Source organism: Sarcophilus harrisii, chromosome 4, assembly GCF_902635505.1.
Source record: "Sarcophilus harrisii chromosome 4, mSarHar1.11, whole genome shotgun sequence".
Lineage (NCBI taxonomy): Eukaryota > Metazoa > Chordata > Mammalia > Dasyuromorphia > Dasyuridae > Sarcophilus > Sarcophilus harrisii.
In genome coordinates, this window is record NC_045429.1 from 24278577 (window position 1) to 24302395 (window position 23819).

At 51.0% G+C, this 23819-nt stretch overlaps 1 protein-coding gene across 3 annotated transcripts; it reads right to left on the reverse strand.

Moving 5' to 3' along the window:
* Positions 1 to 6219: 6219 nt before the first annotated feature.
* Positions 6220 to 23046, reverse strand: BTF3L4 (basic transcription factor 3 like 4). 3 transcript variants are annotated; one of them, XM_031969130.1, is made up of 6 exons: positions 22939 to 23046; positions 17531 to 17597; positions 13915 to 14028; positions 9464 to 9665; positions 8781 to 8840; positions 6220 to 7832 (listed from the first exon to the last, which is right to left on the reverse strand). In XM_031969130.1, exons 2-6 carry the CDS (start codon positions 17582 to 17584, stop codon positions 7786 to 7788), a joined length of 477 nt encoding a protein of 158 aa, XP_031824990.1. In that variant the 5' UTR covers positions 17585 to 17597; positions 22939 to 23046; the 3' UTR covers positions 6220 to 7785. The 3 variants fall into 3 exon arrangements, with proteins under 3 accessions (XP_031824990.1, XP_031824988.1, XP_003770694.1); XM_031969128.1 differs by having other exon boundaries at positions 22898 to 23043; XM_003770646.4 differs by lacking the exon at positions 22939 to 23046 and adding an exon at positions 18139 to 18454.
* Positions 23047 to 23819: the final 773 nt, after the last annotated feature.

Here is a 23819-nt window from a genome sequence, read left to right on the forward strand (position 1 = left end):
TGTTGTTATTTTTCTAGGTCATTAAAATAGTTTTTTGGGAGTCTGATTGGTATAGCGCTAAATAAATAGATTAGTTTAGGTAATATTGTCATCTTTATTATATTTGCTCGCCCTATCCAAGAGCATTTAATATTTTTCCAATTGGTTAGATCAGACTTAATTTGTGTGAAAAGTGGTCTGTAATTTTGCTCATAAAGTTTCTGATTTTCCCTTGGCAGATAGATTCCTAAATATTTTATATTATCAGTAGTTACTTTAAATGGAATTTCTCTTTGTAACTCTGACTGTTGGATTTTGTTAGTGATATATAAGAATGCTGATGACTTATGTGGGTTTATTTTATAACCAGCAATTTTGCTAAAGTTGTGGATCAATGAGCTATTCTCAAAAGTGGTACTGGCAGCCCACTGCCTCCTTCCTGCCTCTCTGTCAATGTTAGTGCTCCTAATCTACCCAGGACACTTTCTACTTCCTGATCTGTGTGCAGGCTGGATACAAGTAGGATGGAAGCTCCTACAGCACAAGGGCTGTTTGGGGCTCTGATTTGAATCTCTAGCACCAAATATTTGCCTTGTTTCTAGAGGAAATGGGGTCCTATGTTTTTATATCATCAAGCGGGCACTCCCTGAGTGGAAACTCCCTTTATGGATGCAGATTGGCAACTTATCTGTGATTCATTTTCATTTTTAAAAAATAACTTTATTTTTTGAAAATCTGGGACATCGACCCCTTGAGTCGACTCAAGGACATTACAGTGCAGTAGGGGAAGCACCTGCACTGGGAAGCCAGGAAACCTGGGTTTGTTTTTTTTCTGATCTGCTAACAGCTCCAAGGAAGCCCTCAGTTCCCTTCTCTGTAAAATGCTATTTCTGTACTTACAAGTTTTCTGTGAGGATCGAATGAGATGGTTTCTGTAAAATCAACTTGCAAACTTTAAGTGCCATAGAAATGAGAGCTGTTATCTGTTAAAAGAGGAGCAAGGTAGCAGCGGGGTGCAGAGAACTCTGGACCAGGAGTCAGTTCAAATCTGCCCTCAGATATTTATTAGCTTCCCTATCTGTAAAAGGAGCTAGAGAAAGAAATGGCAAATCGCTCCAGTATCTTTGCTTAGAAAACTCCAAATTAGGTCAGGGAGAGTCTGAAGGCAGAACAACAAATTACGTTAAAAATGAGGGGGCAGGACTAAATGATTTCTAAGGTCCTTCTTAGCTCCGACATTGCCAAAGGCTCCTCCCCAACCCTGACATTGCCAAAGGCCCCTCCCAGGCCTGACATTGCCTGAGGCCCCTCCCACACCTCTGACACTGCCTGCTCTCAGGCCCCACCCACATTGCCTGAAACCCCTCCCACACTTCTGACACTTACTCTCAGGCCCCTCCCACATCTCGACATTGCCTGAGGCTCCTCCCACATCTCTGACATTCCCTGTTCTCAGGCCCTTCCCACGCCTCTGACCTCGCCTGCTCTCAGGCCCCTCCCACATTGCCTGAAGCCCCTCCCACACCTCTGACATTCCCTTTTCTCAGGCCCTTCCCAAGCCTCTAACGTCGCCTGATCAGGCCCCTCCCACATTGCCTGAGGCCCCTCCCACACCTCTGACACGGCTTGTTCTCAGGCCCCTCCCATACCTCTGACACTGTTCTCAGGCCCCTCCCATACCTGACATTCCCTGTTCTCGGCCCCTCTGACGCCTCTGACGTCTGCTCTCAGGCCCCTCCCATCTGCCTCTTCCAGCTCCGAGAGTCTATTTTCGGAGAGCTGCAAATCTTCGAAATAATTGCACCTTCGCAGCACCCCTGGGTGAGCTTGTCACCCGCGGCCCCGCCAGGGATGCTCGGAGATCCTTGGCACAGGCTCGGCCGCTAGCGAGAACACCTGCCGAGGCCACGTCCGCGGGCGGAGGCTGCTCCTCCTCCCCGGTCCATTAGCCTCGATTTCCTCGATCTTGTTTGCATAACTACTTTTTTAAAAATAGCTTTTTCCCAAAACACATGCAAAGGTACTTTTCCACATTCACCCTCGAAAAAACTTGGGTTCCAAAATTTTCTCCCTCCCTTCCCTCCTCCTCCCGCCCCCAGCAAGCAATCCAATATAGGTTAAACGCGTGCAATTGCGCATTTCCACCTTTGTCACCGCAGAGCTCGTTTTGCATTCGCAAAGCCAACGATACTGTGGACACCCAGTAAACTGGGGGCTCCTTAAGAGACTGACCTTTCTCCTTAGCGCGGGGTCTAGCACATAGTAGGTCCTTAATAAGTTTATTGACTGACTAATCGCTAGTATTAACAAACGAAGAAACTGAAGCTTTGGGAGAAGTGACTTACCCTGGATCACACACAGCAAGCCCAAGGCTGGGGACTGAGATCAAATCTTACTCCCCAGCAGGTTTTTTCTTTTTTCTTTTTTTTAATGGCTCACCACTTCTTGTGGAAGCACCAGAACATTAGGGCAGGGAAATAAGTTGTAAAGGGGCTGGGAGAGTGTGGAGGTCGGAGCGCTCTCCTGCCCTCCCTCCCTCCCTCCCACGGATTCTGGGGACCCCTCTTTCTCCAGTCTCCTCGGACGCTCCCCAGCCTTCCTACTATGCGCTGTTCAGGGGAGTTTGGAGACCGGGGCTGGGAGAGGACACTGCAACTTAAGCGGCGTCCAGCAGGAGGCGGGACACACTGGGAACCGAAGAGTGAAGGGCCGCGCGGGGCTCTGCCCCGAGCTGCGGATTTCCTCGGTGTAGAGGAGGGCTCCTCGTGCCCACGGGGGGTCCCTTCCCTGCGACTGAGACCCAGCGTGGGGTCCTAAGCGCTTCGGTGTCATGGGGTCCTCTGGCACGGATCCCAACGCCTGAAATCAAACCGGATTTCGTTTCCTACCTTGTGATGACATTACTTTGCACTCTACATAGCAGAGTACATTTAAGACCAGCTCCTGGGCTCAGGTGCAGCCCTCGGAGGCGGCCCAGGCCGTGGGCATCCCAGACAGGGCTCCGGTCCCCCGGAGGTCCATGGGAAAGGGAACACTCTCAGAAGAGAGGGATCCGAGGTCAGGCTGCGGTCTGTCCTTGAAGGAAGGGAAGGGAAGAGCAGGGAATGGAATCTATTTCCTGAGGAAGTTACCTGACCACGGGGCCCCTTCCATTTTTTGGACCCGAACTTGAATCTTGGCTTACCAGCAGGATAACCATGAGTGCGCAAGCTCTTTACTCTCCGCTGTAGCCAATAGGACCGTCCGATCTCTTGCTCGATTCACCATCTAAATGTCATGAGTCAATACCCCAAGTGTGACGTTCAGGCGTTTGCCCATCCCAGTTCTAGGCTGCAGGGCACAGGTTGGTTCCGTTTAGCAAACACGGCCCGTGTTCTCCCGCCGTCCTTGTTCAAGCTGTTCCCTGTGCCTGGGTCGCCGTCTCTCTCAATCAGCCAGTGAATCTCGGTCCCAACTCGGAAATCACGCCCTGGGAGAAGCCTCGCCTACATCTCGGACTAGCATCACCCGCCACCCCGCGGAGCATGACTTCTCCAACGGTTCGTCATACTACAGGAGAATTTGCTAAGTTTTTGGGAAACTGAGGCAAACAGGGTTAAGCGTCTTTCCCGGGGTCACCAACGGAGGCCCCAAAGCAAGATCTGAATTCAGTTCTTCCTGACCTCCAAGTCCAGCGCCCCATTAGGGACTCGGCTGCCTAGAAAAGCTCCCTACAGGATTTTGTACTGAGTGGGGCCCCGGTATGGGTAGGTGCCAACAGAGAAGCAGAGATTGATGGGGAAGTTTCTAAGCCTCCGAAAGACTTATCACAAGGGACTGCTCTGTACTGTGTAATGCTCCGGAGAACGCGAGTACGAGAGAAAGGGAGGCGGACAGTTACTGAGTGACTAGCCTGGGCTCTCCCAGGCGTTAGAGGTGTCCCCAGAGAGCACGGGCTGCTGAAGTCATAACATGGCGAGCTCCCTGTCACGGGAGATAAGTTACAGAAAGGATTTCTCTTGGGAGAAGAGCGCTCGCCCAGGTCTGAGATGCGGGTGCAGACATCGGCTTCTGACTTGGTGTATCTTAACGTAAAGTGGCTCTTCTCCTGGACTCGTGAACCCCAGAGGAAATGTTTCCAGGGAATTGATTCTTAAATGCAAGAATTAGCAGCTACAGAGATTCACAGTATTCTTGCTGGTGGTAAAAGAGACGGGAAACTCCCACACACCCCGAGAAAACTGAGCAGCAAGTGGCGTAGCCAAAGTCGGACTATTTACCTTGTGAAAAACTGGGAAATCTTGAATCAGTGTTGCCTTTGACACTGACTAGCTGGGAGGTCTCTGCAATTCTGAGCGCCAGTTTCCTCATCTGAAAATAGGGATAGTACCGACTTCCCAGAATTAGCACCGGCTTCAAGTGAGGAAGTACTGTGCATGTTTTAAAGCCCACCGCAGCTTTCCTTATTCCTAGTCAAGGAATTATAGTTTCTGTGGATGGCATCAAGCATTCTGTCCCCAACAAAAGCAAGTAACTGAATCTCTGGTAGCAAAGTACTACTGAGGTGTGAAAATACTTTTTAGGACAAAACCATGTAAAATTACTGTCCAAATCACCGCCATGACAAGGTGAACAGTGGGAGGCTTCGGTGCCAGCGACCTTTTGGAAGATAGGAGTTAGACATCTCAGCAGTCTCGGCCATAGAAGCAACATGCTTAAGGTCACTGTGTAAGGCATGAAAGAGGGCCAAAAGAGGGACTTGGGGGCCCCCTCTAGGTCTCCCCTGTGGAGCTGACCCAGTATTCTGGACAGGAGCTCATTTTCTGGGACAAAAGATACAGCTTCCCACTTCTAACTCTACAGTGAAAAGTGAGAAAGCTAGATCCCTTAACCTAGGAAAATCAGGGACAGATTTCAATGCAACTTTCCTTTGTGGCTCTTTTGGTGACATGAAGAGTTCACCCTATGTCTTTAGTAATTTGTGCCTCAGAGAGAGTTAAGAGCTAAAGGTAAAACCTTGGTCAGACTCTCCACAAAGAGTAAAGACAATGCATAGGGAAGTGATGCAGTTTCCTAGAATGGTGTTGATATGAACATCTGGCCACACCGTTATTTCCCCAAAGGTTTGAAAATCCCCAAATCTAAACCTCCAATGGAGGTCATCTTCACACTTAATGACAGGGAGAGGCATTGCAACCCAAGTGCAAACAGCTTTAAAAAATGTGAAACTTTCTTTTTAAAATGGGGGAGGGGTGGAGGAACTAGATGGCACAGTGGGTAGAGCACTAGCCTTTAATCAGGAGGACCTGAGTTCAAATCTGTCCTCAGACACTTAACACTTCCTAACTGTGTGATCCTGGGCAAGTCACTTAACCCCAATTGCCTCAGGAAAAAAAAGACACGTGCAGTACAAGACTGGAAATTCTCATAAAAGCCTGTCATTCTTTAGGTTGAAACCAGTTTAACAGCACTTACAAGTTCTAGGTTTCTAAAATGCTGATTCACATCAGGAAGAAACATCATGAGAACATGAGGGGAGACCCCACCCTCTTTGTTTAGGGATTCCCAAACACAGATCAGCAAGTTCCAAGGGTCACAGAGTTCTCCAGTCCAAACAAGAGAAATGAATAAAGCTGAGAATCGGGAAACCTACAGCCACTTGCTCAGGAACCATAGGCACTGGGGCAGTGGCCAACCCCACCATTGCCCAGGCACCAAATCACAAAATGTGTGTCCTTCTGCCTCAGGGTTGCCCTTCTTCGGGCACTCATGGGCAGGCACAACATCCCTGACAGCATAAAGTAGAAAATAAAAGGAAAATAGTAACGGCCATTAAACAAGGCAGATCCTTAAGAGCTGGGGAGCAGATGTCAAGTGCTTTTCAAGCTTCCAGGTGCCATTTAAATGTCATTTTGTAGACGGTTAAATGGCACAGACGGCTGGGGCCTGGAGTCAGGATGGCGAGTTCAAATCCTGCCTCAAAATCTGTTAGCCGTGTGAACTTGGACAATTCACTCAACCTCTGGATGCCTCAGGTTTCTCTATAAAATGGTCGTAATAAGGGCATCTTCCTCCCAGGACTGTAGAGGATAAAAGGAGATCCTTATTAGTTAAGCCCTTAACAAACCTTAAAGCTCCACATAAATAGCTACTAATGATGATGAGGACGACGACGACAAAGGAAAAAAAGGAAGAATGAGATGGGCAGAAACAGGAGGAAGGCAAAGGTCACAGACGCACAAGAGGGAGCCCCTTCTTTTGTACGGTTATTTTATTTTAGAGTTAAGTCCATATATTATATAAAACATAACAGGAAAATGAACAAGTCTATAAAATCCATGGAGGAGTTTGGACGACAAACCACAAGAGCTCTGGCTCGCTGGCTCTCTCTTTCTCTGCTGGTGTCGTCTACAGACCTCCAGGGTATTCTTGGTCTCCAAAGCTAGGCAGGTGCAGAATCGTCACCATGAAGGGAAGCCACGGCTAGTTTGGATGATGGTCAGAGAGGCCCTTGCAGATCCTGTCTCCCCCTCAATGTCTGCTCCAGCGAAGGTCGGATTGGTCACAATGCCAGGCTTTCCTCCGAGGCCTTGAGGGCAATTCTGATGAAGGAGCCCCCGGGGCCTTCAGGAGGAGGTTGGGCCGCTGCCTGGGGCCAGCAAGCCCACCAAACACTGCTCTACTCTACACACACACTGGCAGGTGCCACGAGCTACAACAGGGACATTCAACCCAGAGGTAGGTTTCAAGGCCAATGGTGGGGAAGCAGGTCAAAGAAACCATTTCAGAGCCAGCGTCATCATCCCCCAGATATTGCAGTGGATACGAGGGAGGGCTCTTGGCCCCATTTGCTTCCAGTTCAACAGGCTGCCAGTTCCAAACTTATTGGAAAGAGAGCTGTCTGTGTCCTTTGGAACCGTGAGGACTGTTGGGATTCAAGTCTCTTGGCAGAGGCGTGCCAGCCTGTGCCAGCTCCCCTGGATTTAAATCCACTGACTGCCATGATCCATGGCAAATGGAAGGTCAAGAGCGGGCCTGCTGTTCCCCAGGACAAGAGAAACAATGCTTCACAAGGAGATGGGTCTAGCTGTTCATACACCCCTAAATGGAGAACAACCTTCTTGTCTAGATGAGAGGTGATGAGGAGCACTAACAAAAGCTGATCAAACCGCTTTAAGACGAAAGGGGGCAGGGAAACATTTAGGGAAAAAAGAAGGGAAAGAAACCATGGAGTGAAAGGCAGCGAGACCAAAGCTGTTTTCCAGCCCTCGCCCTGGCAGGAGGTCCGCCCCCATCTCTCAGAAAGACATTTCAAACACAGAAAAGGATTTGCAAACACAATAGTTAACACAGCCAATTGAAATGTGGTCTTGGATGTTCCGATGTCTTGAGTTTTTGAAGTCTAGACAAGACACTCACTTTTCACTATTTCTGTGCACTATTGGCCAAAGATAAAAAGGAAGAGACTTAAAGATTTGTTTTATTTTCTACTGGGGGGGAGGGGGAGGATCGATAGAACTGTTAGCTAATTTGCTCTCCACCCCCCCCCCCCACGCTTGTATACCCACACACAACGCACGCGCGCACACAAAAACCCTCAAAGCTGCACCAATACTTCGTATTTTGACCAAAAGAGTAGATCCTGGGAGAAGTGCAAAATGCAAAATCAACTGACAGAAAAATGCTGAACAAACAGCATCATTAATATACAAAATATTTATATTACTGAACTATTAACAGGCGACGTTCTCTGCCGCTGTACAGCTCTGGAGCCACCTGCTCCTTTCTCCAACCTAGTCCATGCTGGCCGCCAAGAATCATCAGGCTCTAGTTCGCTTCATTCTTTGATGCTTCATCAAAATTTTCTACGAGATCTGAAGAAAAGCAGAAGACAAGAATCATCAACGGCTTCTGCTATCCCTGTGGCAGCCACAGCAGCATCTGGCCTCCCCTGCCTGAACCAGACCAAACTTGGGAAGATGGCACCCAGACACCAGCGGTCCAACTGCACTGGTTTTCCCAGGCACACAGCTCTGTAAGGATGCCAGTTATTTATAACCTGTGCCCAAAGAGGGGGTCGTGGGGACCGAGTGTGGATCACAACATAGGATTTTCACTTTTTGTTGCCATTTGCTTACATTTTGTTTTTTCATTTCTTTTTCCTTTTTGATCTGATTTTTCTTGTGCAATGTGAAATATGTAGAGAAGAATTGCATATGTTTAATATATACTGGATTATTTGCTGTCCAGGGAAGGATGATGGGAGAATAATTTGGAACATAATGTTTTGAAAGGATGAATGTAGAAAACTATCTCTGCATATATTTTGAGAATAAAAAGCTTAAAAAAAAAAAAAGAATGCCAGCTATTGCCGTTGCCAATGCAAGCAGCCAGCACAGCTTCCAAAGATGATCTCTGGCGTGGAGTTCAGTATGTGAAATCTGGGGCAGTATGTGTTTGAGTGAAGTTTTTTAGGACAACACATCAAAGAAAGCTTCATTTTTCCTTTTTAAACCTCAATGACTGGGTTTTATTGGTATAGATGGATACTTTTCCTGTAGACAGACAGACATCTCCTCCAAGGCTGAAAAGAAATCTCATCGGTTAGCAGACAATTCCAACCTTCACTATGTTGCATCGAAACTCAGACAAACCAATGCAGCCATTTCTGGGCTTAGGGGAAGCACACCTTAGGGAGGCCAAATAGCACACCCCCAGCGCACGGAAGAAGCAGAGGAAGCCACAGGGATGCCAATACTTGGCAGTGCCTGGCCAAGCTGTCAGGGATCAACCCACCAACCACACTGAAGGAAGAAACTCACCTGGCACATCATCATCCTCTTCATCAATGTCTTCGGGCTTGGGTGCTTTGCTATCCAACACTGAAAAGAATTTAAAAACATTGAAGCCACTGAGTATGTGCTTAAAAAACTCAAAACTCTCTCTTCCACCATCCCCATTCCGTGTCTAAATGACTGAACAATTACAGGAAAACAAAGTGTCAAGGCCCTGACTGCCCATTGGGGGCTCAACCCGAGAGCTTCCACCCAAAATCGGACAGAGACCAGTTCAAACACTGTCTCCGTTTCCTTGTCTGTCAAATAAGGGAGCTGGACTAGATAGGTCATTTCCAGCTCTAAATTGATGACTTTGGGACCAGTGACAGCTCTATAATAGAGCCCCAAACTGAATCAACCAGGTGAGGTCGGAGGACAAGAACTTCTGATTGCAGAACAATCCACAAGGGCTGTACCACTATGGGGCTGAGAGGAAAAGCTCTCCTCTGGGCTGGCTTTACAAACAGAACGGGAGGACCAGGATCCTTTCTCCACAGCTTTTAAGTGACGCCTGCTTTCTCTGAGAGGGTTACTCCCAGTCAATAAAACTCAACTGCTCTCTGCATGCTATAACATCAACAAACCCTTCCTAACTGAGATGTTTTCCCATAAAGACACAAGTAAAATTACTCTAACTAGGGGTTGGGGGTACAGCAGAAGGCACCTACCTTGTCGTGGGAACTGTTCGGCTAACTTCCTAAGACTCGTTAAGCTGTCAGCACCAAGCTGGCTTAATATTCCAGGAAGCATTTCTGTGATTGGCTTTGCTTCTGCGTGGCCAGTGATTGCAAAGGTATTGGCAGAGAGGGAAGCCTGGACTTTGGGGTTGTTGAAATGAATAACCGTTCCATCATCTTTAATCATGTTCACCTGCCGAAACACAAGACACACAGAAGGTTCACAAGTGTCTCACCTCCTTGTTTCCAAGCAATTCAGCTGAACAGCACCTGGCTTGCAGGCTCCTAAAGCTGCACCTCTTTCCATCCTTCAGAGGGGGATCTATTCTTAGAAATGAATCGGCACTGCTAACCACATGGGGAAGAAGGCTGGTGACCTTGACCCAGAGCAGCAAAGTTGCAGGCCTCCCTGCAGTCCTGGCCCTGTTTCTGCACAAATACTTCACCAACTGCCCAGTGGGCATTCCTCCCAAGCCCTATCTGGTCACGGGCACCCAAGTTCCCCAACGCAGTCAATCCTCTACTCCTCATGTCCAACAAGGTGGTAGATTCTCTCCCCTTCTTGCCACTCTTCCCCACCCCCACATTACATGCCCTGGTTTCTTTCAAAGCCCATCCAAATGCCGCGCTCTATGAGAAGCCTTTCCCTTGTTCTGCTGTCTTTACTCAAAAAACCCTCAGCCTGATTTTGTACATCCTCATATGTATCTATAGAATGTAAATCCATCAGGTAAATCTTTGGATGATTTAGTTCATTTTTGTCTTGGTACCCCTGTACCTGGTCCAGTGATTGGTACACAGCTGGTGCTTAATAACAAATTGCTGATAGATGAGGACAGTCATCCTTTCATGCCCTTCATTGAGGCTGTGTGCTCCCCCCATCAAGAGCTGGCAGTCCACTAAGACCACCAGGTTTTTCCACTGATGGTCACAGCCAGGCCTCTTCAACCCTCGAAGATCACAGGATCTCATTCACTGAGTCAGAAAGCCCAAATCTTTCCATACCACGATTGTGGATGTCAGGAATAGGAGGCCGAGAGAGGGCCTCCAAAGCCCATGTCCCGTAGGGTGTTTACCAGCTTTGGCATGTGCCACAAGTTACTCATCACTGCAGCTGAGCCACGACAGCACCCTACTTCCCACACCCAAAATACGGCCAACCAGCAGTTTAGAGCTGAAAGGGCCCCTGGTGGTCATCAAGTCCAACACTCGTTTCAGATGGGAAAATGGCAGAAGTTATGTGACTCGCCTGGGGTCACAGGGCTAGTGAGGGTTGGGGGCTCTTCTCAGCTCAGCTTCTCCTCTCCCTGTACCCTAATGTATGTATCAGCTTCCTGACTCCATGCAGCCAGAAGGAAATTAAGAATCTGATGCAAAGGAAAACATGTGGAGGGACTTAAACCCAAGGATGCTGATCAGGGGAGGTCCCCATCTCCAGGGTGCCTTGGGCCGCTCCCCCCCCTCACTACCACGACACTCTTCAGAGTGCCCCTCCCTTCTGCTGTCCTTTTGTTAGAGCAAAGTGACCAGACTAAATAGTCAATTCTCCCAGGGTGCCACACTGCATCTATACCTGCTCTCACTGACACCGATTCCAAATGATCACATGTGCACACAAGTGGGATTCTAAGTTCATGATCTGACTTAGCAGACACCAGCAGCGGGCCTCTCTGCTTGGGAACCCCTTCCTCTCTGGTGTCCTCCCCCCCAACTATCCCCGTCCCACACTTCTCATCTTGTCTCATGCCAGCATTTGTGGTGAAGGGTTGGGGGGGGGGGATGAATTTAGGGGCCACCTCTCTCTGTCTTAAGTCTCAGCCAGGCCCCACTAGCCCTGCTACAACAGACCCTGGCCCAGGCCAGGGGAGCACCCACCAGGCACTTACACTGGGATGCTGAGCTGCCACCATGAGTAATTTTTTTCCCTGGGGAAGACTGGGTATAGCTGAAGCCCAGAGAGCTCTAGCAACACACTGGGCCACGCATTCCTTCACTTCCGTAATCCCCTGAAGTCCTTCAAGACATAAACGCCAGCCCTCCCACAAGGATGAGCACCCCCCCTACCCCCGCCCCAGCTCAGCAGATGGTCCCAGATGGAGTCAGCTGAAAAAGCCTCCCCTCCGAGGCCAATCTGGTGACAGGCTTTTTGGGGCACTAGGCCCAATCCCCGTCCCAGAGGCAAGGTCTGAAACCCCTCCCAGGGTGGCAGAACCGGCCAGAGTTTGGGACCTTCTGTGGAAGTCCTTACAATGCTGGGGTCCTTGTCACAGCAAGATGAGGCACGTGGGAGGCTCTCGGGAGGACACAGGGAGCCCACATGGTGGGCCACACTGGAATTTAGGTTGGCCTAGGGATTTCCATTAATTTATTATACACTGTTTCTATAGGAAAACTCTAAGTGACTTTTAATCCAACAAATAACTGCTTAGAACTTACTGGAGCCCAGTGTTAAGTCCTAGGGGTGATATAAAAAGCCCAAGGGGCCACTGCCCCATGAAGTTTATGGGTGGGAGAGAGAACAAGATAGGTTGTTAAAACACACATGAAGATAGGCGACGAGCAGGAGAGAGATGGGACATAAAGTCCAGAAGGGGATGGCCCCTGCTGACCAGCAGCTTCTGACAAAACTCGTCAGAGAACCGCCACCAGCCAGGAAGGTTTGCTCCAGGACCATGGCCTGGGAGTTTATGAGCACAGCCACTGGATTCCAGGGGCAAATCACGGTCTGCACTCTGTCTCACTGCTTTCTTCTAACCTTCCCACTTCTATGTATCTGGGAGCACTCTAACCTAGTCCAGGGAGACCTGCGAAGTGGTCCACTGAAGAGAGAAATGCACCTAGAGTCAACAAGACTTGAGTTCAAATCCTGCCTCTGAAAATTCCTGGTGCTGTGATGATCCAATGAGAACCCCTCTGGAAAGTTGCTCAGTGGGGTGTCTGCATGTAGTAGGTGCTTGATAAGACGCTTGCTCCCTGCCTTTCCTCACTACCAGCAGAACCTCAGTTTGTCACCAGTTTCAAAGATGAAGAAGGCAAACCTGACAGCAGAGTCTGTCTCTCTCTGCTTTCATGAGGGTCAGAGGGCTTTTCTCTCAACTCTTCATACAGGAAAAAACAAATGCCCACAGGCCAGGGGAGGACAGACGGGCAGCAGGGGAGGACGCTGCGTGGTCTTGGGAATGCGTGGCCGTTTCCTCCTCTGGCCACCACCGCTAACACTCCAACATCTAGCGTGGAACCCAGAAAACGCTCTCCCATTCTTTGTTCCACATCCAACTGAAAGTTTCTGCCACTCCCAAGTTTAACCCTGGCAAAAACTACTGAAATGCTTGGTCCCTGATGGCCAGTCCCACAGCTTCTGTTGGAAGCCCTTCCAAAATCTGACTGATAGGGGCTCCAGGAGGCGGCCGCAGCCTATCTCTCTGCAGAGGCCAGCCAGCCCACAAGCATCTTTGGCTGGAGAGGCCCAGCGGGCCTGGCTTGGGAAGATCTTTCCTGTAGGTCTTGGGAGGGTACAGATATGGCAAGGACTGGCAGGTTAAGTATCCCTATGTGGGAACACCTGCTTTCAAATTAGCAAGAGCATCGTTGACTCTGGAAACGTGCAGAGAAGCAAATCAAGACTGCTATTTATGGCCAATGTGCTGATCAACTCAAGACCAACTGGGTCTATGAATAAAACTTCTCAAAGTGGCAGTCTCTAATGGTATATGCATGTGCACACGGATGAGCAGGGACTTGTGATGGGCTAAAGAAAACCCTGCCTGAATGCCAAGAGACTTGTGATACAAAGTGTCATCTGTGTCCAGAGAGAGAATTATGGAGAATGACTATGGATCAAAGCATAGACTTTTCACCTTTTTGTTGTTGGTTGTTTGCTTGTTTCCCCCCCCCCCCCCCCTTTGATCTGATTTTTCTTGTTCAGCATGGCAAATATGGAAATATGTTTAGAAGAACAGTACATATTTAATCTAGATTGGATCGTTTGCTGTCTTGGGGAATGGGAGAGGGAGAGAAAAATTTGGAACACAAGGTTTTGCAAAGGTGAATGTTAAAAACTGCCTTTGCATGTATTTAGAAAAAAAAAAAAAAAATACTATTTTAAAAAACCAAACCCTGCCTGCCATGAGTCAAACCTCTTCTCTTCAAGAAGGGAAAGGAAAAGGCAGCAATTTGTAATTTGGGACAATCTCCCATTGTCCTTCTCTATGCATTTATATTTTCACCCAAGTACATGAGTTATCTGCAATAGTGCCATTTTTACCAATGGTTTAAATTCCCACTGGAGGTGCCCTTCAGAAGTCTGCTGTGACCAGATGTACCTGCACCAATGACAGTTAAACAAAAAATGACTTCACACACAGCAGTTCCAAGTCCTTGGAAAAGGCCACGGACTCTGAAAAGTCAAAACCACGTTGGCTATTGCCGCCCCACAACCTTACCTCTTCGATACCAGCAATATTATTCACAGCCAACTTTTTGAGAGAACTCTGAAGTTTCTTGTCATCTGCTGTGGCCGTTCTATGTACGACCTTCTTCTTTCTACGCGCCGTGCCCTAAGAGAACCAGACAAAGGGAAAAGCCTCAGTCAGCAGAGCCACGACCCAGCGGCCAGTCCCAGATGCTCACGCCATCTCACTGCTCCCAGGAAGAAAGTTGGCGGCTCTCCCGCTCAGCTCTTGGGGGCCCGTTGTCTACAGTTCAGATATGAAGCATCTTACCCAAATGCCAAATGGGATCATTTCAGTGTTGTTTTTAAAAACATGTGCCTCTCGGATAACTCAGCAACTTGGCAACCTTGCAAGTAACGTCTACTCCAACTCCAATGCCAGTTCTAGAAGCCAGATGACTCAAAGGTCACTGCTCGAATGGCTTTTTGATCTCACCAAGGTGGGTAGTTCTTTCAATAGTAGAGATTACCACCCATCCAAGCCATGAAGACAGATTCCTAGATTGCTCCCCACTTATTTAAGTGTCTTCTTTCCCCTACACTACTGTCCCATAAGTACCTACATACTTATGTGAAGGGTAAAACCTTTCTAAACATAATAGAGTTTTAGAAATTGGGAGCTAGGACAGACTATCTTCAAAGTCATTATATGTCAGGGCCATCATTAAAAATGGATGCCTGTTAAATGCCGATGTAAAATAAACTGGAGTACAAATAAATAAAAAATGAAACGTCTACATTTTACTGGGTCACGTTAAAAAGGGGATCATCGTTAAAACAGCTCCCAACTTAAAAGAATGAGCTGCAACCATGGATTTCAAGGTCTTCCTGGAACAATGATGTAGTTCAACTCAACCACAATAGTTGACTTCCCCAAGAATGTAACTCAAATCCAACTAACAGCAGTCCAAGCTCAGGGCTTTTACTTAATTAAGCTCTTAAATAGCAAAAAGGCAGAGGCCTGAGCACCAGCAGCATCTTGAGGTCACTGCATGTAAGCTGAGGCTTCTCTTTATAGGTAGCAGGTCCCTCACAGGCCTAACATCACATGTGGTGCAGAAACTGCTCCACATGTGATGGCCTCAGAGAGTTGTTAGGAGGCTCCCGCTTCCTTCTTCAGCTCCTTTTACAGATGAACAAACTGAGGTAAACAGGGTTAAGTGACTGACTTCAAATCTGATTTAAGGAGGAGGAGTCTTTCTGACTCCAGACCTGGAATTCTAACCACTGGACCTGAGCTGCCCCTGACAAGGGGCCGGCCGTATTACCTTCCTGCCTTTCCTATGAAGGGCTCCCTGTCAGTGATGTGCCAGTAAAGTTTTAACCCCCCGGTAAGATACTTTTCAGTTTCACATGCCATTGCTATTGACATTTTCTTCCTTACTTTCTTAAGTCCAGATAATCTACAAGACAACAAACCTAGCCCCAATTTGTAGCCTCTGCTGATTTCTGAGGAGTAAATGTTCACACTGAAAATTTAACCACCAGCTCTCCAGTTTGAGGGGGGGGAGAGATCCTGGCTTCCTCCCACAGAATCTGTCATCTGTACCATACCATTTCAATTATGAATCAACTATAGATTGCCTTTTGGTATTATAATATTACAAGGAATGTCCCTTAGCCATTAGATAAGGAAGGAAGTTCAAGAAAAGAACATCCTAATACGGAGGGTCCGAGAAGGCCCTTAGAAAAAGAGGAAGGAAAAACCAACAGCTGGCAGAGCAGACTGGGAAAAGGTTCCCCCTCCTCCCCTCGCCCCAGTAACTGTACTGGATGTTTTTGCATAATTTTTAAAAATTGAATCATCACTTAATAAGCATTTATTAAGCTCTACTATTTCCCAGGCTCTGTGCGAGGGAATGCAAGCACAAGAAGGTAAAAGAAACCATATTCACAAGGAACAAGGACTTTTATAAATATATTCAGCATAAAGTGGAGATATACAAATAATTATGAGGCAGTTGGGGGTTCAGGAAAGGTTTGATGCTGAAGTTAAGTGGGAGGGCAGCCCAGGAAGCAGGGGACAGCCAGTCAAAGACCCAGAGTATCCTAGGGGAGGAACAGAGGTGGCCAGCTTGGCTGGATGCCAGAGTGGAGGGAGCAGTAATGTCTGTGGAGACTTGGTGTTAGGTTGGAAAGGACTCTGAAGTTCAGACTGGAGTCTGGAGGCAACAGAAACCTGACCAAGGTGGAGGATCCCATGGTCTTGCTCTTTCTTTGCCTGCCGAAGGACATGGTGAGGGACAGGGCGGCTGCTTGAGACAAGTTCATTCTGTCTGTCTCTGGGGCCTGGCACAAAGTAGGCCCTTGATAAATGCTAGTGGCTGAAAGGATCAGACTTTAGCTTGGACCCTTCTTCCTGGCTCTCACCTATCCCCTCCCCCTTTATCATTATTAGCAGTAGTAGCATGCGCCCAATTCTGATTTCTCCCTTCCCACATCCTCATCTGCCAGGGGACAGAGGAGCAGACAAGCACAGTCCCCGAGAGGCTCAGGCCTGCCACACTTTCTCTCCCAACCCAAACCCAAACTCCAGCTTCCTTCCGCCCGCCCCCGGAGCTGCCGGCACCTTTTTCCCCCTCATCTGGACACAGCCCTGGGCACGTTGTCTCCCCATGGGTCAGAGTCGGGAAGACAGAAAGCCTCCTTCAATTTCTCAGAAGCCCCATGATGAGCAATGGTGAACGCCGGCTGGTGCTCAGGCTGCCAAGAGTCTCTCCATGGCTAAGGAACACTCGCTTCCCTGCCTGTCAGGACCCGGGGCTTCCCTGCCCAGACCTGGCATCCGGCAGGTGAACTTCCACCTTCCCCATCTCCCAGCACCAGGATTCCCTCAGTAAGTGCCCCCTGTGTGCCCGGCAGTGTGATGAGCCTAAGGCTACAAGGGCTGAAGTGAAAAGCCCCTGCTCTTGTTACCTTCTAATGTGGGGGAAGGCGACAGTGGACACATGGCGCACAGAGTGACCGACAGGAGCATGACGTAGTCTGGGTGGGAGAACAGGAGCCACCATGGGGGAAGGCTTCACATGGAAGCTGTGGCTGAACTCTGCCCAAAGGCAGAGGTGAGAGGTGAAAGGCAAGGAGACAACAAGCCAGGGCAAAAGCACAGAGATGGGAGATGGGCCGTTTGGCGTGAGAAACAGGAGCAAAGGGACTATTTGGGAAGAGCATTAAGGTCAAAAGGAAAGCTTTTAGCTAATCCCTTTCTTACTTCTAGGTTCCCAAGTGGCTCTGAACAGTGACTTCTAGAAGTGAGATGTCACAACACGAGTCCTATTGAGACAACTGTCCCTTGTCCCTGAGGAGTCAGTCCCAGAGGCCCCGAGAGGGAGAGGCTAGGAAGCTCAACCAGAGGCTCCTTCACAAGCCTGTGAGGAGTCCTGTCTGTCCACAGCACCTGGCAGTTGTGGGCCTCTGGCTTAATGGGACTGACCGGTCAGTGGCCCCCACTGCTGCCCAGAACATGGGTTTAAATTCTGGCCTTACCCTTTAACCCTGCACTAAGGGACAAACCCCTTCACCTCTGGAGCTCAGTCTCCCCGTAATGACAACGAGGTATCAGCTGGAAGCACCTTCCTCCTCCATCATTTATGGCCTCAGGTACTCACCTTGCCTCCTATCCGGACCTGAGCCTGAAGCTTGGCTAGCTTCTCCTGATTCATGCTGTCAGCAGATCTGGAAGAGAAGCAGACGTTTCAAGTCTCTGGCAAAGGTCAGAGCAAACCCGCCCCCAGCCCAACAGGCCTCCGCTCCAACAGGTGCTACCCCAAGCTGCTCAGGCTGATTGGATGCCCGAGAACTGGCTTGGGTGAAGTGGGGAGAGGCTTCAGGAAGGAGCCCACTCGCCAACTAACCGACTGTGGTCGTTTGCGACATCCATCTACTAGGGGACAGGAGTCAGAGGCCCCAGCTGCCAAAGGGAGACCTTCAAAACTAACTTCCTGACTATTGAACAGAATAAAGGACAGAGATTAAAATGATCCTGAAAAGGAGTTCTAGATGCAGCAAAGAGCCAGAATGGTCAGGAAAGTCACCAGTTCTGAGGCACCTCCATAGAAAAACCATTTCCTTCTCTGACTTCAATGATGAAATAAATTTTTTTTTAATAGAGCTAGCTATATAAATAGCTAGCTGCTGGTGGTGTTTCAGCAAGGACTTTAAACAGAGCTGACATCTATGTCAGAATACATTGATAAAGGAAAACCTAAAAACAGACCACACTCTCAAACTCTTTCCGACTCCATTTCAAAAGGACCGTCCATGGAAATACAAAAGGCAGCTGGGCCGAGATCCGATGCAATGAATGGCTAGATCTTCAAGCGTTCAAAGATGTGAACCCAAAATAAGGACATCTTTGTCCAAGATGAGATGATGAAGTATCAATGAGAGGGCGAGGGAGGCCTCCAGAAAGCCACAAAGTTCTCTCACTGCCTCCTCCACAGGCTCATTAATTTCTGGTGTCCACAGCACTTTCTCCCACAATATCTTCTTTGATCCTATCTCCACGCTACTGGTAGACAATGGAGGAACACGCTGTCACTACAAAAGTACGTGTCATTCTCTACTGGCTCTCAGCCCTTTTTTTAACCTTTTAAGGAACAAAAGGAGGCAGCCAATCAGGAGCCCCACTGGCTCACCCACAAGGTGCGACTCCCCCAGTTATTGGGGTTCTCCTCCTTTCTCACATGATCTTGGATCGAGCAGAACATCCAAGACCAACTTTAGCTTCATCCTTGGGTCCCAGCCGCTTATAACAGGGCTCTGCATACGATCAACACGAGACCCCAGCAAGAGAGATAAAAATGAAATTGTTTCTAACCTCCCTAGCTTACAGCCTCTCAAGGAAGCCATAATGTATGCAGCCAGATAGCCACAAAAACCACAAGATTGGGGGGGGAGGGGGGGGCCGGGCCCGGCATGCAAGAAAGTGGGTTTTCTAAGGAGGCAGAGCTGATCTGGCAGCAGGTAAAGTGTGTGTGTCAGCAAGGCAGGTTAGATCTGTGTACAGGAGACCCGATCAGACCTGTGCCGGGTGAGAGATGGTGAGAGCTGGGGCACAGGAGAGAAAAGACACGAGGTAGAAATGGCAAGACCTGGCAATGACTAAATATGGGAATGAAAGCAGACTCTGGGAGGCTATGGCCTGGTCCCGGGAGGGTGGTGGGGCTGCTGGGAGAATAGGGAAACTTGGAAAAGAGGTAGATTTGGAGGGGAAAAACCAAATGGAGGCTCAGATGCCAATGGGACACCCAGTTGGTGCTATGGGCCTGGAGCCTGGAGGAGATCCAGAGGGATCCTGAGATTTTGGAGACATGCAGAGATAGACCAACGCTGACATGGTCACCATGTAAGAGGAAACATGGAAAGAGGCTCCAGGACAGAGCTGTGGGACATGCTGAGGAGCCTGAGCTTGTCACTGACCCCTGGAGCCTTTAGAGAGAACCTTCAGCTGAATGATGAAGTAAGAGGCCAGATGTAAGGGGGCAAGGAGTGATCCGTCACAGGGAGCCTACAAGTGTAGACAGGTCTTCTGTAGAGAGGGACGGACGACAGTATGCTAAGTCTGGGGGAGACTAGGATGCATTTGTAAGCAACAAGGAAGGACTTAGAGACAGTGAGTAAGAGGAAAAGGGGATGACCATGGGGACAACCTAGGAGGAGGAAGGGAATTTAAAAAGTGCACCCTCTTCATCAATACCTGAAGTAAAAAATGGAGGAATGAGTTCCAGGGGATTCTGGGACACAGAGAAAAGAAGCTCACAACAAATGAGCTCTACTTGTTCAATAAAGCCTGGTTTCCTTAGCTGGGAGAGTAAGCGGTGTTGGTGTGGGAGGCTTGGAAGGCAGGTGAGAACAGCCTCTGTGGGGAGTAAAAGGATTGCCTTGTGGCAGTGAGGGCCCAGGTGAGAGGGAAGAGTTAAGTAGTTACAAAGTCCCAGGAACTAAGCTAATAGTTAGACACAAAGAAAAAGCAAAAGGGAGGCAACAGTAAACGTTTAGACCCAATGCAGTACAGATACACAGGAAAGTGCATGAGGCCCAAAAAGGTTTCTCGTAGAAGATGAGATTTTGCTGATTCTCGAAGAAGGCCAGAAAAGCCGGCAGGTATAGCTGCCACAAGAGGAGGGGGCACAGCGTTTCAGGAAGGGGGCCCTTAGGGCAAAAGTGGGAGATGGAGACATGCTGTTGTCCTGGCAGCCCCAGTGGGCTGGGTGGGTGATTTGCTTCAGCTCCATTCAGCAGAATGTGAGTAGGAGTGGAGGAGGTGGATAAGGGGAATAAGCTGGGCATTTAAGAAAATATTCATTAAATGAATATTTCTACTCTATATTTTTTAAGTTTACAAGATATTGTTATATTAGCTTTTACCTAAATGCACAAAATTCAATTGTTTAAAAGTTACCTATCCTTTTGATTCTGGACACAGTATAATAATAAGGGGAAGAGAAGGGTCATAATTAATGCTCATTTACATTTAACTACAAACTTTCAGGACTAGTCCTTCATAACCCCAGCCTGGAAAAGGGAAAATGATCCAGGATTTGCAACTAGCTGCCTGTGTTTGAGTCCCAGCAATCCTGTGTGGCTTTATTTGGGCTGTGCGACTCTGGTTCAGTCACTTCCACTCTCTCCTTAAAATACGGTAGGCAAGATAATAACACAAAGTACATATACTGCTTTACATTTTGCTACATATTTACACACATTATCTCATGAGACTCTCATTGATAGTATTACCACCATCCCCACTTCTCAGATCAGCAGGAGGACGGTTCTTCATGTGCTTCCTGATGATTTCCAGAGTCCTGCTTAACAACTTCTGAGAACACAGGAGGGAAGGCTGGGTGCACCCCCTCACTCACACCCGCCCTGGCCAGCTCCAACCGCAGACTAAAGCTGTTGGCCCAGAGCAACGTGACCCCAGTGCTCCTGGAGAAGAAGCCCGAGGAGGCTGCCAATCCCAGCCCTGTCCCCGTCCCTTCCCTGGGCTCCCCCCAGGGAGTGTCTTCTCTCTCCAAGCATGCTCACAAGGCTTCCAGACCATCTCCACCCACACAGGGGTGTCCACCTCACTCTTGCTCCAAAGCCTTCAGGAGTCAGGGACGCACCCCAAAGGCCTCTGCCCTGCAGATCCCCTATTGGGTCAACACTGAACACGGCTCAGTGAATTCTGGGAACCGGAATAACCCCTTCTGCCAATCCCACTTTTTCCTTTCTGTCCCCTCTGGTCCAAGCGCCCCCCACATACACGAGGGCTTCAGTCTTAGCATTGGGATGGTCCTCTTTCCCCCATCTCTTCTCCCCTGGCCTGTTTCCTCCTTGCTTGTGCTCCATCGTCTCTAAGAGTTCAGGCTCCGTGAGAGCAGGACCTGTGCATGATACTGCTGCCCAGCAGTAGGCGCCCACTGTTTGCTGAACCAAACGGAATATTTTTACATTTCCGTGAGGAAGAGGAGGGTGCCCGGCACCTCAAATGCTCAGGAAGAGTTGCTGAGTAGACTGAGCGGGCCCGGTCCTGGGCCCGCTGGCTGTCGGGTGGGACAAAGGGTCCGGCTGCTGTGGAAGGAGGAGGCAGCGTCCGTGCCCTCAGACACTGACACTTCTCGGGGTCTGGCTCCACCATCTAGGGGCTGAATGGCTTTGGGGGTCGGGGTGAGCGCTGGAGAGGACGCCAGCTAGTCTCAGTACACACAGAACTTGTCAGAGGAAGAGGGGTTAGAGGGGCATCCTGCTCTGTTGCAGACAAAAGCTCTCACAAACACAAAAACCTCTGGAACCAAACTCCAGAGTCCATCCCAGAGCCGGCCTCCGGCGAGGAAGCAGCACGGAGGAAAGAGGCAGGCACGACGACGGGAAGGGGCCTGGAAAGACGGGAGGCAGCATAAGAACCGGGCAGGAGGGGGGAGCCCCGAGATCAAGGCCTGGAGCGGAGCAGGGAGTCTGACCCCCGAATGTCCCAGGAGAACGAGGGCCTTCCAGACCGCCCAGAAACCGACTGTCTCGGGTGTGTACAGGAGCTGGGACCCTCACCTGGGTGCGCCTCCCCGAGGCTCCGAGCCCGAGGCAGCCCCCTTCCTCCTGTCAGCACCAGCCCTGCAAGGACGGGGCCCCATCCCCGCAGCCAGGAGGTGCCCGCTGAGGCCCCGCAAGGCCGGCTGCTTGAGGCAGTGCCCGCCGCTCGGGCAGGGCGGGAGCTGACACAGGCGAGCTCTGAGGCCCCGACTCAGCACCATCCCCAAGTGGAGGGAGGCACACTGACAAAGCTGGGGTTCAGGGCCGGGCGTCACCTCTGAGCCTGCCCCTCTGCAGCGGAGGCGCCCTCAGACCCCCAGCCCGGCCTGGCCCCGCTGCCCGCTGTCTCCCCCAGGGTTTGCCCGGCCTCTGACCCTGTCAGCTGCCGCCTCCAGCTTCCCCCCAGTCCCAGGCTCGGCCCGGCCCGCGGCTGCCCTCGGGAGGCCCGTGCCGGGGACGGACACTTCCGGGAGCCTCGGCGGCCCCTTCCCCTGCTCAGGGGGTGGGAGCCGGAGCTCTGCCCGGGAGGAGCGGGGAGGCGGCCCTCACTTGACAGGCGGGGAAACCGAGGCCCGGAAGAGCACGGGGTCCCGGCTCCGAGTCCCAGGGAGGCCGCCTTTGGCAGGAGACACTGGCGCGACCCTCGCGGACCGGGGTCCTGCTCTGGCTGAAACAGACTGATCGCGACTCGGAGTCCCCGGGGTCCCCGGCCCTCGTTTGACAGAAAAGGAAACTGAGGCCCAGGAGGGCCCCGGGATCCCAGTTCTCCGAGTCGGCGGAAAGCCCAGCCTCCTTTGGCAGAGAAGGAGCCCGAGGCTCAGAGAGGACCCGGGGAGGGCCTGCCTCAGTCTCCCCCTCCCCCTAACGGCCGGGCTCCGGAGTCGGGCCTGGCCCCCCCTCCCCCGCCCCCCCCCGCTCCGCCTGAGCCGCTTGGGCCACCGCGATCCGCAGGGCTCGCTCACGGGAGGCGCCGAGACCGAGGCTCCGGCGGCGGCCGCTTTACCTGGAGCCGAGGCGGGGGGTTCCTCCGACGGCAACACGCGGCGGCAGCAAGATGGCGGTCGCGGCGGAGGCAGAGAAAGGAGGCGGCGGCCGCGGGAGCGCGGGCACGTGACGCCGCCCGGCCCACCTCCCGGTCCCCCGAGCAGCCAATCGCCGAGCGCGCCCGCCGGAGGGGGGGCCGAGCCCTCGAGTCCAATCGCGAGGCGGCGGATTCGGGGGGCCCGCCGGGGATGCTGGGACCCGTAGTCCCCGGCGGAGGGCGCCGTGCGCCTCGCGGGGGCGTCTGGGAGCGGGCGCGGAGCGCCTGGCCCTTCCCGGGCATTGTCGCGGGGCTGCGCGTGCGGCGCGGCCGGCCGGGGCCTCCCTCGTCCCGGGCGGTCCCGGGGAAGGAACCCGGAGAGGCAGGAGCGCGGCAAAGGCCCGACCTTCAGCTCGAGGCGACCTTCAGGTGAATTCCCGAGGGTCTGTCGGGCGGCCGCCGCCCCGCGCAGTCCCGGCTTCCCAGCTCAAGCAAAGCTTGGCCTAGCGTCTGCCCCGCCCTCCGGGAGGGCGAGGGTGCCGCCCGTGGCGAGGAGCTGCAACGTTTCCTGTGGACCCGCGGACCCCGGAAGCCGGACCTGCTCCCCGGCAGCCCCGCCGCGGCCGGCCCCAGCCACAAACCGTTTGCTGCTGCTGTCATTGCCCGTCGGGTCGGACCGAGACCGCGCCTTTTACCGGAAGCCTTTGCGGGCTCCGCCGAGTGCTGGTGTTTTCTCTCTCTGAGAACGACCCCTTCCGCGTACCGCTTGCGTTTTCCTTTCCCTCTGCGTCGCCGCAAGCCCCTCCAGGGCAGAGGTTCCTCTGTCGCCTGACCCTGCCGCAGCTCCCGAGTCTGAACTTCTC

What these genes read in the sequence shown, in the direction of transcription:
- BTF3L4 (XM_031969130.1), bottom strand. Translation starts at nt 17,584, where the DNA reads ATGAATCAGGAGAAGCTAGCCAAGCTTCAGGCTCAGGTCCGGATAGGA. An exon ending in ATATTGCTGGTATCGAAGAG is followed by an intron (nt 9,666 to 13,914) that starts GTAAGGTTGTGG and finishes GTGTTTCGGCAG; the next exon opens with GTGAACATGATTAAAGATGA. An exon ending in AGAGGATGATGATGTGCCAG is followed by an intron (nt 7,833 to 8,780) that starts GTGAGTTTCTTC and finishes GCTTTTCTTCAG; the next exon opens with ATCTCGTAGAAAATTTTGAT.